The sequence below is a fragment of the Mesocricetus auratus genome, unplaced genomic scaffold (genome assembly GCF_017639785.1).
Source record: "Mesocricetus auratus isolate SY011 unplaced genomic scaffold, BCM_Maur_2.0 Super-Scaffold_100676, whole genome shotgun sequence".
Classification (NCBI taxonomy): domain Eukaryota; kingdom Metazoa; phylum Chordata; class Mammalia; order Rodentia; family Cricetidae; genus Mesocricetus; species Mesocricetus auratus.
In genome coordinates, this window is record NW_024429266.1 from 78297183 (window position 1) to 78316692 (window position 19510).

Below are 19510 nucleotides of genomic sequence, written 5' to 3' on the forward strand. Positions count from 1 at the left end.
TGTTCTGCCAAGATAACTTGCAGCTCTCACACAGCAACTGTTGAAGAGAATAATTTTAATTTTTTTTTTAAAGACAGGGTCTTGCTATGGAGCCCAGGCTGGCCTTGAACTCAGGGGTTATAGGCATGCACTTCCACCTCTGATTCCTTCATATATACTCATTTATAATTATAAATTATTTCTTTTTATCCAATGTATTCTTTAACCAATTCAGACATTGTCTCCTATATAAAAGGCCCCAAAATAAGGAATACACAAGATAGCCAAAAGTAGATTATAGCAATTTACTTGACATAAGAACAGTATATTTCAGGCCTATGATTTTCATTGAATAGCAACAAAAATAATCTGTACAGAAAACTTAAAGGCAATCCTATAGCATACCGTGTAAAATGTGCAAATATACTTTAAAATGTAATTATTGTGTATGCAAGGTAGAACTGCATAGCAATTCTAGTTAACCTAGTAATTGTTTGCATGTAGTAAATGCAAATGTCCAAGGCACAACTCAGAGTTGGTACACAAGTGTGTGACACATAACCTCAGATCATTTATTTGAAGCCATTAAAATAGCATGATGCTATGTTTAGCGAGACATCAGTTTATCTCTAAAGCTTCATGAAATGCCACATTGATAATGTTTGTGTGGCTAGGACAAAACTGCTCCCTGAACTTAAAAGTGAAAGACAAGATTCTCACTATTCTGTATTTTAAAAATTATATATTTATATATATATATATACATACACACCACATCAAACACAGGAAACTTCCTAAAGTCCAAAAGGAAGCCATTTTCTTATTATTAAAGGTCCCCATTACAGTATTTTATAACAATTCTTAAAAAATGTATACTTCTTTGCCACCTGTTTTGGTTAATCTTGGCTACAAAAAGACACTGAAGTAGACAGCTTTCTCCTTCCAGTGAAGATGACTAACTTACAAAGTCTCTTGCACAGTGAAAGGTGTCAGGTGGTTATAAAAGCCTGTTGCCTTTTGCGGAATCACTTTAATCTACACAGGAAGAACCAATCCATTGCGAAGCCAACAGTAGCACTGGCTGTGGCATAAACCCCCAAGTTGATCACAGTGTTCTGTGCTTTACCACCCATCCCTGAGAGTAAAGATTCTACCATTTTAATTTTTTAATAAAGCAATAGCTTTACATTGATAAGAATGCTTAAAGATTTTTTTCAAGATATTCATATATCATTAGCTTTAGCCCTATTTAATTTCCTAAAAACAAAAGGAAGAAGGAAGGACATTGTTCTTTGAAAGGGTGCTTGTGAAAATACTAAATGCTGCATATCAATGCATATCAAGCCAAGCTCAAGGCTCTCCTCACTGTTTCAGTTCTCTGCTGCTTTTCATGCCACTGCTCACTTCCTTACCATTTGACAATCTTTGTTAATTAGAGAACTTGACAGGTAGTATAGGAAAAGTACAACACAAACTTAAAGGAACACTGAAGTGAGATGTATATTTTCCTGTGTAAAGAGTTTTACTGGGAATAATCTGAATGTCATTCAAGAAAGGCAAAATACCTACAAAAGAGAAGAAATGTAGAGTAAACATGCTCTTGCTGTCTTTGCACTAGCCTTCTTGGCCAAAATCCTCTGTAAACTTCTTTAACTTCAACAAGTCATGGTCATTGACGGTTGGCTTGGTGCTGGACAGTGACCGCAGCATATCCCACTGTCAGAGAAAAGAGAGTATTAACAATGGACTTAAAACAGTAAAAACTATCATTACTAATTTACAGTCAAAAGGAAAGTCTGCAGTACCATGAGAGCCTAAGAGAAAATCCCTTACTCCTCTTCTTTGTGCCTCTGGGTGCTCATCACCTAGTACAAGGACAGTCCTAGCAGCCAGGGACCATCACCTTCCACAGTCCGGCCCTAACTCTTTCCCTTCAACAACAAGTCTGCTTCCCACTAAGTGTAACTCTGAAGGAAAATGGTAATTTCTCAAGAAATTAATAATTTCATACAATCTCTGTGGAAATTTGTAACTGAAGCAGCAAATTCTGAAAGTTGAGTCTACTAGCTATTCAATAACAGAAAATCCTCTACATTATTTCAATCCTTCCCATGAAAACTGCATTTTGTAGTAACAGGACTATATTCCTTTTGAAATGTACTTACTGAATCATACTCCCTTTATCACAAAAACACATTTATGTACATCACTCAGTTTTACTTAAATGAAGCAATGCTACAGAGTAATGAGAATTTTTTAAGTTAAAACTAATAATGAAGCTGAAAATATGCTAATGTTAGGAAGTCATTAAAAATAAATGGTTCCAGTAAAATTGCATGGGAACTGAAATAAGGAAGAACTCTAAATTATTGTGAATACTTCAAAGCAGTACAGGATACAAAAACCTTAAAAAAAATCTAATCTATCAAGAACTACAACAAAAGGGATTTCTGAATAATCAGATAAGCACCAATGAGATGAACACATACACAGACATCTATCTCTGGTGTCTGTCTATGCAGCCTAAAAAAGTAAACAAAAACAATACTATTTATGAACAGTATCATACAAGAGTTGATATTTCTGGTTATTTTTAAACATGTGAGATTCAGGGGCAAAACTCACATTTTATTTAACTTTTAACAATATTTTATGCAATATACTTGAGAAATCTGTGGATGACTTATATAGCCAGAAAACTGTGCTTTCAAAATATAGCCTTTCCAGTTAACACAAGTCTCACAACTTACGATAATTATTTTTACATCTAAGCACAATTAATATTTACAATTTCTCAAGTATTAAATATATAAGCCTGATCATAAAACTCTCTATCATCATAAATTCTCTAGCTGATGTTACAGAAATGAATGCTTGCTCTTTGACAAATTAGTGTGTACTGATTTAAAGTGTCCCACCATGGAAACAACTGGCTCCAAGAGTTTATCTCCAGGGACATCCATCCATGTCATTTCCACAGCCCCGGGATCTCCTGGAGAGCAGGGGGTCAGCAGGTCATTTACAATGCAGTTAGGATCAGATCTTGAGGGTCCACGAACCTGTAATCACAGTAACTTGAATTTATCTGAATAAATGAAATAAGAATTAAGAGTTCTGTCATTATCAGGAAAGTTAAGAATACATTATTTTTTATGCTGTATTAAAATGTTTACTCCAAGAAAAATATTATATGGAAAAGATGTTATCATTAGGTTGATTTAAAATATTTTAGATTTTGGTTGATTCAAAATTTTTCTTGATGCATTCCTATAGCTTTGTATTTCATAAAATAATTTACACACCTATTGGGGTTAGAAAGGAAAGATGCTCTGAAAGAGAAGCAGTTACTTCTGGCTACCCCTTCTCTTATCCTCCTCTGATGCTTATTAAATGGTAGTTACCAAACACACATTACAAAATGTTCCAAACTTGTTCTTTTCCATGGCTGGAAAACTTGTGACATTTTGCAGGACTATTTAGTCTTAAATTATTCAATATCTATGTCTCTTTTAACAAAAACTTAAAGCAAAACTTCATGTGTGGTGGTTTCAATAAGAATGTCCCCCACAGTCTCATATATTTGAATGTATGGTTTCTATATGGTAGACAGTTTAGGATGGATTAGGAGATGTGGCCTTATTGAAGAGGTATGTCATTGGGGGTGGGCTTTGAGGTCTCAAAAGTCCATGACAAGCCCAGTTTGTGTCTCCAATTTGCAGATAAAATGTAAGCTCTCAGCTACTCCTCCAACACCGTGCCTACCTGCCTGCCTGTTGCCACGCTCCCTACCATGGTCCTGGGCTCACCCTCTGAAACTGTAAGCAAGCCCTCAGTTACATGCTTTCTGTTATAAGCTGCTTTGGTCTTGGACATGGTGTCTGTTCACAGCAACAGAAAGTGACTAAGACACCATGTAAGTGCTATACTGGGTAGTTTTTTGTCAGACACAAGTTAGAATCATTTGGGAAGAAGGAAACTCAACTGAGAAAAAGACTTTTTATCAAGCTGGCCCATATATAGGAAAGTCTATGAACCATTTTCTTGATTAATGACTTGTGTGGGAGGACCCAGTCTACTGTGGATGGTATCACCTGTGGGCAGATGGTCCTGGTGTATGTAACAAAGGAGTGACAGGAAGCAGCACTCCTCCGTGGCCCCTGCATCAGTTTTCGTTTCCAGGTTCCTGCTCTGATTTCTTTTCAACATGGACTATAATCAAAACCCAAAGAAATAAATCTTTCCTCTCCAGACTGCTTTTCACATCAAGAGAAAGCAAACCAAGACAAAAATAAAGTGCTTAATTTCTGTCATTTCATGAAACACAGCATAGTTAAAATGAAGTTTCAGCAATTTCTAATAAAAGAACCTTTGTAACAAAACTACATACACATATTTAGATGGTAAAACATTTGTATCAATTTGGGGTTGCTGTCAAGTTTATTTCATGATTAACTTTATTTAAGGACTGATGTAGGTGTACAGTACATCTTTTCAGCTTGCTGTAGACATACTCATACTTAGTCTACTTGTGTTTATGTCTATCTTTCTTCCCCAGCTGTATGAGATCAGGGATTTTAGTCTATTTACATGGGTATGGTGCACATATGGTGCAAAAATAGTAGACTCTGCTCCAGATTGCTCTGGCTACCCCCAAAGTACATTTTCAACTATCAGAACGACCCAGAAATGCCTCAGATCACTTCATAGAAAACACAGTACTTTAGGACCATGATTAATCTCCAGTGGAGAAACTCCCTCCCTCCCTCCTTCCTTCTTTCCTTTCTTTTTCTGGTCTTTCAAGACTGGGTTTCTCTGTGTAGCCTTGGTTGTCCTGGAAATTGCTTTAAAGTCACACAGATTCACCTGCCTCTGGGATTAAAGGCATGCACCTCCATGCCCATCAAGGAACTATTTTCAATGCCACAGAAAGATATTTATTACATAAGCATACTTATTATAACGTTGAGCCATTCCAACTCCTGTGAGAAAAAAGCCAGGGCACATGACAGGCAGACTAAAGCTGTTTACCTTTTTGAAATGAGTAGCCGACTGAACTTTTCTAACAGGTTGCATAAGTGCATCCCGTACAATGACACTTATATCTGCTCCTGAATAGCCATCTGTCTTCCTCCCAAGTTCTTGAAAGTCTGCTTCTGTGAGGCTATTCTGAGTACTGCCCAAGTGCAGTTTAAACATGGCTGCACGGGCATGTGCTTCAGGCAAAGGAATATAAATACGTTTCTCAAATCTGAAAATAAAAGAAATTATACAAGTGGTGCTAAACATTTATGCTTAGTTTCAATGTAAAATTCGCATATTTAGAAAAACCATAGACATTTAGTTAGGTATAACCAACTGTATCACATTAGGGTGAACACACCCAGAGTTAAACATCCACATATGTAAGTGCATGTGCACACACACAGATACCTGCCTGTCTACCTCAGGGGAGACTGGCTATAATATACCAAAAACTAATGTCAGAATAGTCAGGAAACAAATTTTGCCTGGTTCAATCTTCCACATGCAACTTCTGGCTCATTTTTGGCTGTTTGCTTCTGGGATTCATGGCATAAAGGCAGGTTTCACAAGATCTGCACACTCAACTTGTGATAAACAGTAATGACTCATAGTATAAATTAAGGACTACCATAATTCTCTAAGTTAAAAATAGCAAAACTATTTGAAATCTTACAGACTAAACATTACACAAGATATTCTTTTCACTATGGAGTTCATTCTGAACAATCCTTGTACTATACATCATAACTAGTTTATTAATAATTTTACTAGTTGTGGTGGCTTGAAAGAATATGGCCCCCAAGGGACTGGAATTATTAGGAAATGGGGCCTTGTTGGAGGATGTGTGTTACTGTAGAGGTGGGCTCTGAGGTCTCATATATGTTAAAGATACTGCCCAGTGCTACAGACCACATTATGTGACCTACAAGATGGAGGACTCTCAGCTCCTTCTCCAGCACCACGTCTCCCCGCACACTGCCATTCCCACCATGACACCAATGGACTGAACCTCGGAACTGTAAGCACCCTCAGTAAGTGCTTTTCTTATAAGAGTTGCTGTGGCCACAGTGACACTTGGCATCATAAAATTCAGGCATTTGGAACGAAGGGAAGCAAGGAAGAACAATTTTTGCAGATTCACTGTGGCAGTGATATTTTAAAATTTCTCTTACCTTTACATAGGCTTGCTTTGGAATCAGGCCACTTTCTAAAACTGCCTAACACAGTTCCTCTGGTGGTATTGGATGCTAATTTAGCATTCTGTCAAATCAACAAATGATAAAAGTGGCACACACTCAAGTGCTCTGTTTATCATGCAATTAAAGAATGCTCTAGGGAGTTCCAGAGCTGTTAGGAATCTATACACTGTTTCTATAGCTGAAGTCTCAATTTCACCTTAAAACATGACAAACTTTTGTTGTTTTAAACAGAGTTTATACAGTCTAAACTGGTCTGGAACTTGCTACCTAGCTGAAGATGACCTTGAGTTCTTGGTTCTCCTGGCCTTCTAAGTGCTGGGATTACAGATGATTGCCACTTCACCCAGTAGCAAATAAACTTTTCTTATTTTTTAAATTAAAAATCTATCTACCTTACCTAGCATGGTAGCTCATGTCTGTAATCCCAGCATGTGGGAGAGGCTGAAGAAGGAGGTTGCTGTTGAGTCGAGGGCTAGCATGAGCTACAGAATAAGGGGTAAGAATAACAAATCATTCTGCCATGGCCACCAGTATGGTCTCCAGTGGCAGCCCAAATGAACTTCAACACAGCTTCAGAAGGCAGTATAAACCACAGACACCCATGTGGTCTTCAGTGGTAGCATGGACCACAGGCATCAACATGGCCTTCTGCTCCCTGCTCCCTCTGATTGTACATGGCAAGGAAGGTTCTTTTGCAGAGGTGTCAATGACTTCAGACTCAGAGTTGAGAAAAACAGACAAAGAAGGCTTCTGTGAAAACCCCACCCCCAAAATTAACAGCCTAGACAGGAAACCATAGAGAACTCTGCAAAATTGGGATATGGATGCTGAAATGTAGCTCTCCACAACTGAGGACTTCTGGTAGGCGTGGAGATAGGAAAGGACTCAGTTTTCTTTAAGGGGATGGCCACTGAGAGTTTGACCATGGTCCAGTGACTATATAGACAACACAAATTGGACTTGTCTTATTTTGGGGAGGGGGTACACAAGGATGGGGGGCAGACCTTTGAGAACTGTAAAGTGAATGTGATCAGGGTACATTATATGAAATTACCAAGTAATCCATAAAAATATTTTGTTTGGTAAAAGAAAAGGAAATCATTTTGTAGAACTTTATGTGAAGGATTTTCACAGAGATACAGACTGTTTTTGTCAATTTTGAAGTATCATTCCTCCTAAACTTAATCAAAACTAAAGTTAAGTATAGACACCAAGCAAAGTACTTTTCAAAGTGGAAAACTCCAGTATATAGAGTCCTCATCTTCACTCTAGCCAGCAAACAAACAAGCAATGACCATTCCTTGCCCTCCAACACAGGGGAGAAAGAGGGTTAGGATTGATTAATAAAAAGGATTCAAAAATTTAAAAATTGAAAAGTTATAAGAATAAATTCCTATAAAGGGAAGGGACATGATCACTTATTGCTACACCTCTGGTTAGAAATAATATGTTTATTCTAACAACATACCTTCGTCTAATTGCAGAATCCAGAACCCAGGGTATATTTGTAGCTCCCAGAACCAAAATACCATCATTGTCCACACCAACTCCTGCATTAAAATAGGTAATGTTTTAAATGATAATTTGATGCTTTCTTTTTTAAAAAGTTATTGGTGTATACTAACTACAGGTAACACTGTTACTTAGGGATATTTTCACAGACGTATGTAAGGCATTTAGAATATACTCTCCCAATGTCCCATCTCTTCCCTTCCCATTAGTTCTTTTGGTTCCCTGAAGCAGTCTCTTCTATTTATATGACATATAGATATGCATAGGTTTACATTTGTCATATAATCCAGTAACCACAAATATGAGGAAATATATCTGTCTTTCTGAGAGTGGTTTAGTTTATTTAATGAGATTATGTATAGTTATGCCCATTTTCTGCAAATGAGAATTTCATTCTTTGTACACACGTACACACACATATACACACACACTCACACACACACATTTTTAATCTACTCTCCACTCTGTGTTTGTATGTTCCACTAAGAAAGGTAGTTCTTTATGTAACACTGATGTACTTCATCTTCATCTTTACAAAAACTGTAACTAATCAAGAACCACACTGCTCAAGCACCAATCGCACCATCCAAAGAAGCAAATCTCCTAGATTATGAACACATACTGTTAATACTCTTTTCAAAATATTCTTTCATGCACTTCCTGGTACCTGAGTAGAGATAAAATCTATTTACTAATAATATCTGTGAATCCTGTAAGACAATTACAAAAATGATACATCCGTGCAGGGAGTGGTGGTGTATATCTTTAATCTCAGTGCTTAGAAGGCAGAGCCAAGCGGATTATCCATGAGGCTAGCTTGGTCTACACCAGAAGTTAAAAGCAAGCCAGGGCTACATAGTGAGATCCTGTCTTAAAACAAAGCCAAGAATGGCAATAATAGGTTTTAGAGAAATTCTACATAAATTCTTTTTCCATTGATGGTTAAGCAAGAATCAGAAGTTATCTTGAAAACCATTAGTACTACCTTGCATTTGAACCAGGAATTCGGTCTTAATTCTCCGTGCAGCTTCACTTTCATTTTCGCTTCTTGAACCGCACAGAGAGTCAATCTCATCAATGAAAATAATGGAAGGCTTGTTCTCTCTGGCAAGCTGGAATAAGTTCTTAACCAGTCTAGAAGTAAAAACAAATAAAGCTGGTACAAAAGGACCACAACAAGGCAATATACCCAAAGTATAAAAACCACAAAGACAAAAGGCTGTAGGATAGAAAACAATAAATTACAACTAGATACTAAATAATTCACTAAGCTATTTGCACAGGCACACATACAAGTGCATACACATACTTACTAGCTTTTTTCCCACAAAAATAAATTCCCAGCTAGGTACTGAGCTTGACAGAGAAATGAATATCTATATTATATTCTTCCCCTGAGTATTTAGCAATGGTACATGAAATCTATTAATGCACAGAGTGACACTTACTTTTCACTTTCCCCCAGCCACTTAGAAACAAGGTCAGAGGAAGATATAGAGAAAAACGTTGAGTTGTTTGCTTCTGTTGCAACAGCTTTAGCTAAATAGGACTTTCCTGTTCCTGGTGGGCCAAATAATAGGATTCCTCTCCAAGGTGTCCTCTTCCCTACAAGTTGCATTAGAAAAATATAAGAATTTCCATAATATTCATTTCAGCTACTGCAGACATTGTCCACACTAAGGAATGCTGTAAAAAGATCTTCATTACAAAGCTGTCAGTAAGATTAAAAAGATAGTTAAAACTCATCAGTCTAAGTGTATGTGACTTGCTATGTCTAGAAACATCATAAAAAACGCATTCACAAAAACGCTGACCGCCTCAGAGGAAGTTCATTTACTTGCTCACTCATCTATTCAATCAATGTATAGAGACTGCAATGCATGATACAAACAAAGGGTCTCTTCTCCCCAGGAAAGAAAGTTCAGTTAAAGGTACTGCTCAACACTAGACTAATGCAAGAAAGACACAGCCACAGAGCAGGGCAGCTGCAAAGTCTTGCTTCTAAATATCTGTCACCTGTGGAGGATGACAGGGTGCGACGCTGACAGTCTGGAGTGCTAACGAATTCCTGATTTACCAGTAAACACAGGCTAGTGTGACAATCAGCTGCTTCAATGGTTGGTAATGATTGGGAGGTATCACTGTAAATCCTACTTCTACTTAAATGAAACAAGGAGGAGGGAAAAAAATCAACTTTTTTTGGTTCCTTAATTTGGCTAATCAGAAATTATTTGCCTAAAATATAGTAGGCTGTATAGAATTATAAAATATAAATTTAAAAATTCACATACAAACTGCAAATAGGTATTCACTGTCTGCAGCAGAATGATCTTGATTATGAAAGAGTTGATTAACTTTTACTTGAATTCTGATTTTCTCTTTCTTTTGTAATTTTATTTTTATTTTATGTGCATTGGTGTTTTGCCATGGGTGTTGGGTTCCCTGGAACTGTAATCTCAGAAAGTTATGAGCTGCCATGTAGGTGCTGGGAATTGAACCTCAGTCCTCTGGAATAGCAGTCAGTGCTCTTAACCATTGAGACATCTCTCCAGTCCCCTGTTTTTCTGTTCTAAATGCATACACCTACAAGGCAGTGTTGCCCTAAGTGGGTACTTGGTGCACAGAACACTGAAGGATTGAAAATGATATTCCGTAGTGCACACTTTTTATTTAAGTGATTACCTTTTAAATGTTTATTAAACATTTCTGATCCTTATAATAGATGTGGACATCTTTCAGTAAATTACCATGTGGATTGAAATTTATTAATATGGATATATATATTATATTTTAATGAGTTTGTACTATTCCAGAGATTTACACGTACTGGCTGACACTTAGATTATTCTACAAATATAGATATGAAAAGGAACATCTTTATGAAGATAAAGTTACTACATTTTAAATTGTCAATTCAAGATAATTCATAATATAAAGACATGAGCTCACAATGCTCTACCTTAATCGCTATATGCTTGAAATAAAAAGCGTTTAAAAGTCATTTCACCTGTAAATAGATGAGGAAATTTAATAGGCAGAATCACAGCCTCTTTAAGTGCTTCTTTGGCTCCTTCAAGACCAGCAACATCACTCCACTTCACATTTGGTCGCTCTATAACAATGGCACCTACAAAATATTGGGTCACCTTTAAACTGAGAAAGACTAATTCAGCAAAGTTAGAAAGCAACATTTAAAAACCACACTGTATCACAACCCCAGAGAAGCTAGGTAACAAAGAGAACACTAAGACAGACATACATGGATCCCCCTGGGAAGGGGAAATAGACAAAATCTCCTGAATAAATCAGGAGCATGGTGGGTAGGAGCTAGGTTAGAAGGGGAGGGAAAAGGGGGATGGTAGAATGGGAGAGGGGAGGGGAGGGAAGGGAAGGGAAGGGAAGGAGAAAAGGGAAGGAGGGAGGAGGAATCAGAGGAGACCAGGAGTGAGCAGGATGATTGAGTTGGGGTAAGGACAGATATCTTGACAGAGGGAGCCATTATGAGGTTAGCAGGAACCTGGCACTAGGGAAATTCCCAGGAATCCACAAGGATGACCCCCAACTAAGAATATAAGCAATAGTGGAGAGGGTGCCTGAACTGGCCTTCCCCTGGAATCAGATTGATGACTTCCTTAATTGTCATCATAGAACCTTCATCCAGTAACTGATGGAAGCAGATATAGAGAGCTACAGCTAAGCACTGGGCAGAGCTCCTAGAGTCCAGATGAAAAGAGGAAAGAGCTAAGATAAGCGAAGGGGTCAAGACCATGATGAGGAAACCCACTGAAACAGCTGACCAAGTGGGAGCTCACTGACTCCAAACTGACAACTGGGGAACCTGCATAGAACCAAACTAGGCCCTCTAAATGTAAGTGACAGTTGTGTGGCTTAGGCAGTTTATGGAACCACTGGCAGTGGGACCAGGATTTATCCCTAGTACATGAACTGGCTTTTTGGAGCGATGTGTTGTTCAGCCTAGATATGGGGGGAGGGCCTTGGTCCTGCCTCAATGTGATGTGACAGACTTTGTTGACTCTGAAAGGCCTTACCCTCTCTGAGGAGTAGATGGGGGGTGGAGTCGGGGAAGCTGGGGGATGAGCAGGAGGGAAAGGAGGGGGAACTGAGATTAGTATGGGGAAAAATAAAATAAAAACAATGTAAAACTGTACTAAGACTGTCTTCGAAGTAGTGTAATGAAGTTGTTAAATGAAATCAGGAAGAGGCAAGAACTTAGGTGGTTGGCTGAGCACCTATGGACAGGACTCAGTGCCTACATTTCTGCTTCCTCAATAGTGAAATGAAAATAGTACTACCTGGCCAAACCACATAGACAGGATAGCCCAAGGATCAGGTGACACAGTGAGTATAGAGCCATGTACTGTACTTCTTCAGTGGGGCTGGCTTAATATTTCTCTTGTTAACACTCTCTGTTGAGAATAACAGAGAGAATACACTTTGGTGATTTTTAACTAAAGACAGAAAGACAGGAGACGAGATCAGGAAAGACAGAAGAAATAGAAATGAGAGAGGAACAGATAATGGAAAAGACAATGTGTTCTTAAAGATCTGCGATTCTTCCTTGAGATTTGTCAAACTTTCTATCTGGCTTTTAAATAGAATTTTTTTTAATTAGCAAAGTTAAAGGAATGATTTAGCTTCTCAAAAACTATAACTGTTATAGTAAGAGTGCAAGAAAAGAGTCCTGTAATTAGTAGAAGAAACCTCTAACTATTATCAAAAGCTTTTCCAATTTTCTAGTACACAGGAACTGCTTTATTATAAATGACTAAACAGTCCAATAAGATGAGAAGTAGCCACTCTACACCGGGAAATGGCTCAGTCAGCAAAGTCACGCCGTGTAAGCATAGGCTCCGAGTTCAGAGAACTTCCCAGCACCCATGTCAAACTGTGGTGGCGCATGTCTATAACCCCAGCTCTGGGAGTGTGGGGAGCAGAGACAGGAGCTCACTGTCTACCAGCCTATAAGCATTAGGTCCAGTAATAGAGCTTGTTGCAAAAACTAAGGTAGAGTGATCTAGGAAGACGCCTGAAGTCAACCTCTGGCCTCCATACACATGCACACACGAACATACACAAAAAGATGACAAGTAGTTGTTTAAACAGAACATAGACATCTCTATGTACAATCACTGATCATATTACTTTTAAACCCAATTTCTTGTGAGGGATTATCACCTATGATTCTAAGCCTATATTTGGTATAAAAATCTCTAGTCATTAGGCTAAAATTGAATAAAACCATATTTTGCAATCTAAAAGTTCACTGTGACACACAAAAGTCAACGTGCATTGTTTATGCTCCACTAAGATCAGTAACCTCATGATAAAAAAAATCTACACCACATGATGAGGCTTCATTTATTAAATGAAAGTAAATTCTCTTTAACCATGTACATCTGGCTAACTCAAGATTTTCATGTAATCTAATACAAAGAGAAGCTGGAGAAACAGTTCAACTGGTAAAGAGCTTGCAGAACAAGTGTTGAGAACTGGAGCTAGGATTCCCAGTGCCATGTAAATGCCAGGTAGATGTGTGATTGCATGTGATCACAGCATGTGGGGATACAGAGGAACAAGCTGGCTAACTAGACTAAGTTGAATGGTGAGCTCTGGGTTCAAGTACAAAACTCTGCCTCAATACACAAGGTAGAGAATGCTCACGAACACAGCAATGGCTTCTACACACACGCACATACCCTTCCCAACATACCACGAATACCAACACACATGAACATGCATGTACATATGCATATACACCTCCTTCACCAAGTATGCATGATATATCCCCCCCTCTTTTTTTTTTTTTCGAGACAGGGTTTCACTGTATTGTTTTGGAGTCTGTCCTGGAATTTGCTCTGTAGACCAGACCAGGCTGGCCTTGAACTCACAGAGATCCACCTGCCTCTGCCTCCCGAGTGCTGGGATTAAAGGCATGCTCCACCAATGCTTGGTCCCCCTCTTTTTTTTTTTTTTTGGAGACATGGTCTCAATATGTCTGGCTGTTTGGAACTATCTGGCTGGCCATAAAACTTACAGAGCTCTGTCTGCCTCCGCCTCTCAACTGCTACAGGAGGCTCAGCTTATTCCCATGTTTAATTAGTATTTCTATTAAAGTTCAAAGGTGACTTTGCAATACTTAGTTGTGAAAGATTAAGTGCCAGACAAAACTTAATGGTTTATAAAACTAAAAAGGCAAGGAAGGTAAGATTACTGAAAAATAGAAACTGACTCTACTTCCAAGAATATAAGTGCACTGTTTTTTTTATCATTACACTGTATATTATATTAGGATATTATTTAGGGGCTGGTAAGATGGCTCAGTAGACAAAGGCACTTGCTGCCAAGCCTGTGGATCCAAGTTTGATCCCCAGAACTACATGATGGAAGTACAAAACTGATTCCTGAAAGCTATCCTCAGACTTCCATATAGGTGTTGTGGTGCGCGCGCACACACACACACACACACACACACACACACACACACACACACACACACACACACACACACTAAATACATACAAAAAATTAAATTCAAACAGACATTTAATCTTACAAGTCCCTGAATTAGCTAACAGAAAATTCATACCATAATCCATTTAATCCTAATAATCATATATTAAATACCATAATCTAAAACACAAGTAAGATGTTAAAATATTATTTCAGAAATAAGAAATTTTAAAAATTATAGCATGTGTGTGTTTGCATGTGTAGGTGGGCAGTCCGTGTGTCTTGTGTGGAGGCAGAGGACAACCTCAAGTTCATTCCTCATTCATCATCTTCTTTATGAGACAGAGCTCCCTGGCCCAGAGGCCACCTGGCAGGCTGGGCTGGCAGGCCAACATACCTGAGGCATTTACCTAGCTTCACCTCCCAGCACCAAGATCATGGATGTATGCTACTATGTCTGGCTTTAGTATGTGAGTTCTGAGACTTTAGCTCAGATTCTCATACTTGTGTGGCAATCATTTTACTGACTGAGCTATCTTCCCAGTTCAAACAAATAAGATACTAATCCATTAACAATCATTAAATTAAAAAACAAAAAACAAAACACGGCAAAAGCTAGGCATGGTGACACAAATCTCTAATCCCAGAACTTGGGAGGTAGAGGCAGAAAGACCACAAATTCAAGGTCATTTTCAGCTACATAAAATTTAAGGCCAGTCTGGGCTATGTGAGACACTGTCTTCAAACAACAACAACAAGACCCCAACAAACAAACATCCCTTATAGGAAAGGCTAAAGGCCCATCCACATTCTATTTCACTCTGAGACTACATAAGCTTCTACATCTAAATGTTGTTTTAGGAATTACAAGTGATAGGAATTTACAAATAACTCTGTTAAAAACTGACTATATTATATGGTCTACTTTTTACTTGGGGTAAAGGAATGGATAGAGAGAAACTAAACCAAACCAGCAAAGTAAACAGATAGGAGACAGTTCCTTGCTTTAAAACTTAAAAGGTCTACTTGGTGTAGATCAAAATTGGCAGCTTATACACCACTTCAGGCAGTGCGGTGTAGCAGGGTAAACCCAAAGTCTCAGGGAACTGTATCTATCTGCTACAAATGCTACAAAAGTTCTTGGGATATAAACAAAAAACAAACCATCACCAACAAAAATAATCCTATTTTCAGGGGCTGGCGAAGTGTGGCTCATTGCTTAAAGAGAGCACAAAGAAATCTAGTTTGGATCTCAGAACCCATATCAGGCAGGTTACAACTGTTGACACTGAGCTCCAGGGAGATCTGACACCCTCTTCTCATCTTAGTGGGCATCTACTCATACAGACAGATACAAACACATAGATAAGAATAAAAAGTAATAAATCTAAAACCCAAAACTCTGCTCTCTGTCATAATCAATTATATAGTTTTCAACACACAAAGTTTATAGTATTCTCATACATATCTCAGTGGGGCGGGTAGAAGAGAAATACTACCAAAATGAAGGAAGTAGTATAGCAAGGTCTAATACCACACCCACACCACGCTATCCAGTAACCAAACTGAGTCTACAAATGGGAATCCTTTGGTTAAAAAGTTTGTTAGCTAAGACTCAAAGGTGCAAACACATACTACCAATGACTAAGCCTTTTATTTGGAAAGTCATCAGCTAACATACAAAAAAAAAAAAATCACATCTCAGCAATTAAAGAAGCCAATAATTAAGCAGATGCCTTTTTAGACATGCTGAGCTACCATTTATCAGACCTAGAATTTATTAAGATCCTTTTGCATTATCTTGCTTTCCTTTCCCTGAAAGAAATGTCCATTTTCAAGATGGGGACTCAGTTTCTGAGAGCTTGGGGAACTTGCCCACAACTTGAAAGCTTGAAGTGGTAGATCTCAGAGTGGGATCCAGATCTGTGTTTACAGCCACTCCATTAGGCCACTGTATTTTATGACAGCAGAATCAAAGATCCTTGACATGTGTAGCAGATAAAGAGAGAAAAGAAAAGTGTAATGAAATAAGCACATCTGTGAACACTGGAAAGTGGGGGAGAAGAACAGGGAGAAAAGGAAGCTCAGATCAACTGCAGCCATGGCAGCAGAAACAGTGTAACTCCTAATCCATTCAGTTCCTTGGGCCTTGCAGTGTGTTAATAAGTGTCAATGCTACCTATTTTACAAGGGGCAAATAAATAACAAAGAGCAGCTGATGACAGCCTATTGAAGGCAGATATGAAAACAAACCATTTTTTAACTTCATTAAAAACAACAAAATATTAGAAAGTCTTGAGAGTAAATCCTGGTCTGGAACCAAGCCAGTATGTGACCCACCAGCAACCAAAGCCATTTTTTCAAACTCAGTGAAATATAGGGAAACAAAACAGTTCAAGGAGATAGATAATCCATAAGTCTTTTCAGTAAGAGTAAATTTAACAATGAAATCCAGAGTAACCTTGAAGTTGATTCTGTAGTTTCTTTTTTTCAGGATCATCAGATTCTGCTTCCCCATCACTGTCATTCCTAATGAAAAGAATTTAATATATGCAAAAGATCACTCACTGCTAATAAACAATGCAAAAGTGAAGGAAAGATAACCTAAAATGTTTAAGCAAGAAAAGACGTTGACATTAAAAATTATTTTTAAGTGTTCCAAATGATGCTTTTAAGAATATATTAAAACAGGGAGCAGGCAAATAATAAATAGGGAACTATGCACTGGAAATGGACAAGACCGGAATGAAGTTAGACAAACCCCCATCCTCATGACATACTTGTGCATTTATGTATCCACAGTTTGTATGGCCCATACTATTCAATGAAGGTTTTAAAATAGAGTACAGGAAATTGTAAGAAACTACAAAAACATCAGGACCAGGTCAAATATAACTCAACAAGACTTGGTGCTAGGATGAAAATGTATAATACACAATTATCTACAACATAACCCTTTGCCTGAGGTTCCCCAAAAAACAGGTAAAGCTTCCTGGTGAAAATCTTCTGAACATCCAAGAAAAATGGCCAACCTTCTTGTGCTGATTACTACTTAACACAAAGCTAGACGACTTGGGAGGAGGAAATCTCACTGAGGAATTGCCTCCATCATGCTGGACTGTGGGCACTATCTTGATTACTGACTGATGTAGGAGGGCTCAGTCCATTGTGGGCAGGTGAGCTTGGGCTATACAAGAAGGATGGCTGAGCAAGTGAGGGACAGCATGACAGTAAGCAGCATCCCTCTATCAGTCTCAGCTTCAAGCTCCTGCCTGGACTTCCTTTGGTGGTGGACTACGGCCTCTATCTGCATAAATCCTTTCTCCACATACTGCTTTTGCTCATGATATTTTTGCACTGCAATACAGAAACAAACTAGAACGGCAATATTTCACATCTAGGGATTTACATTGAGGAGATAAATTTTAAAATTTCACTGCAAGGACAGTCACATCTACAGTATGATAAGGGAAAAAAGACAAAAACGATTTATGTTGTTATAGAGATTAGCTTTATGAAACAATACTCTACAGTTTTTAAAAGCAATGTTGTAGAAACAATTAATGGAAAGATGTTCCTCATGCAATGTTGGGTGAAAGAGTAATTCAGAGAAGAAAAGTCTTACCAACTTTTCAGATTTTAAAATACAAAGAGGGTGGATTAAAACATTTGATGGACTTGTGCCAGGGTGGCATACCCTGGTTATTTATAGAATAGCAGGGCTATGGATGAAGTAACTAGCAAGAGCTGAGTCAATGACACTCCAATCTTGTATTCAAGTTTCTCATGCTGTAAAGACCATTTAAAACAAACTGTCCTTTGTAGATTCCCTTGCAAACAGCCTTTATTCTCATCAGACTTGAGTTCCTCCAAAGTGGGGGTTGCTTGCATGAAGAACAAATCTTCAAGTAAAACCATTGGTTTGCTCTGGGGAAGCTGAGGCAGGGGTCTTGCTGTGTATTTCTGAGCCCTAGGAATATCTGGTGAGGGGAGTGGCAGCAGCAGCAGGATCTCTACTTGAATATAAAATATCACAGGCATGAATTCACAATATGTCCCCATATGGTATCCTGGGTAGTTTTCCTAATGATTGGAACTCAAGGCTGATTCTCTGTCCTTAAAATTCTGTAAGGTAATTCCTATAAAAATCAGCCTAAGTAAGTCCTGCTGCTTATAACCAAGATTGTTATTTAGTAGAGAAGACTGGCGCTCCCTTGTCAGGCAGCCATGGCAGAGCAGGTCATTCATTACAGGGTCCTTACTAACATACCACGTGTCCCAGCAGACAGGGAAGACCAAATGTGCCTGCTGGCAGAAGTCTGTGAGGTGTGGAGGCCCTGTATGCTCATGATGAATATGTACATTTCATGTTGGAAATTACTATGTACAGAATATAAAATACTCTTGGCATGTCACAGAAATTCTGTTTCCTAATCACATCTTAACAGAGAATATAAAACTCAGAGCTTATAATTTTCTTCAAACTCTGCCACACAGAGCTGAGGCAGTCAAATCTAAATTTTATGCTTCTCCTGTCCTTAACTTTGGCAATGCCTATTTAAAAAGCAAAATTTCATCATGAGCAAACATGGGAGGGGAGCACTGTCTATAGGCCTCCATCCCTAATTCCCTCATGACCTTGGGCATCACCTAAGAAACCTGTATTCTGCAGAACATGAACTGCAAGCATCATAGGCTCCAGAGCTCACCAGATCCTCAGTGCTTCCAACCCAGGCAGGTCATATCAACCCAGAATCTCATTTTCCTAATGTGTCATCTGAGCCATGCTGGCAACCCATTCACAGAACTATCAAGGACAAATCTAGCTAGAGCATGTCCTCCCTGCTTAGCAGAGCTGGGAATGCATGCACTAAATGTGCAGTAAGTTCTCTTTACATTTGTGCTACCTTGTGCGTCTAGGAAGATATTTAAAAACTGGAGTTCACTGTTTAAATCATGTGCTGTTGCTTCTTCACAATGACATAACGCAATTCGACATTTAGAAAAGCCTTTGCATAAAGTAAAAACTGACATTATTAGAGTTCATTTTCATTTTGTCCATAGGGTCAGATTTAATTCACAGATTACTCCTATTGAATATCTGGGTTTTGTTGGTGCCATGCCCACAGTGCTTTCCCAGTTACCTGAAAACAGTCAGGGAGGTGTAAAAATGCAGTAAGCACAAACTAGCAAACTTTGATCTTTGAAAGATTTGATGGTAAATATTTCTGGGTTTTGTGGTTTCTATTGTAACCACTCAACTCTGTTGTTATAGTACAAGAGCTGCCTGAGATGACAGTAAATAAACTGTCTCAATAAAACTTAAT

At 38.4% G+C, this 19510-nt stretch overlaps 1 protein-coding gene across 1 annotated transcript in view; it reads right to left on the bottom strand.

Moving 5' to 3' along the window:
- Positions 1–270: 270 nt before the first annotated feature.
- The window catches only part of Vps4b (vacuolar protein sorting 4 homolog B), a 29807-nt gene continuing 10567 nt past the window's right edge, over positions 271–19510 (bottom strand). Inside the window, exons 4-11 of the mRNA XM_040737589.1 lie at positions 16645–16712; positions 10720–10839; positions 9161–9317; positions 8698–8846; positions 7669–7750; positions 5008–5227; positions 2898–3038; positions 271–1695 (exon numbers count right to left, since the gene is read on the bottom strand). Coding sequence (XP_040593523.1) covers positions 1594–1695; positions 2898–3038; positions 5008–5227; positions 7669–7750; positions 8698–8846; positions 9161–9317; positions 10720–10839; positions 16645–16712 — 1039 coding nt within the window. The 3' untranslated portion in view covers positions 271–1593. The remainder of the gene's footprint in view (positions 1696–2897; positions 3039–5007; positions 5228–7668; positions 7751–8697; positions 8847–9160; positions 9318–10719; positions 10840–16644; positions 16713–19510) is intronic.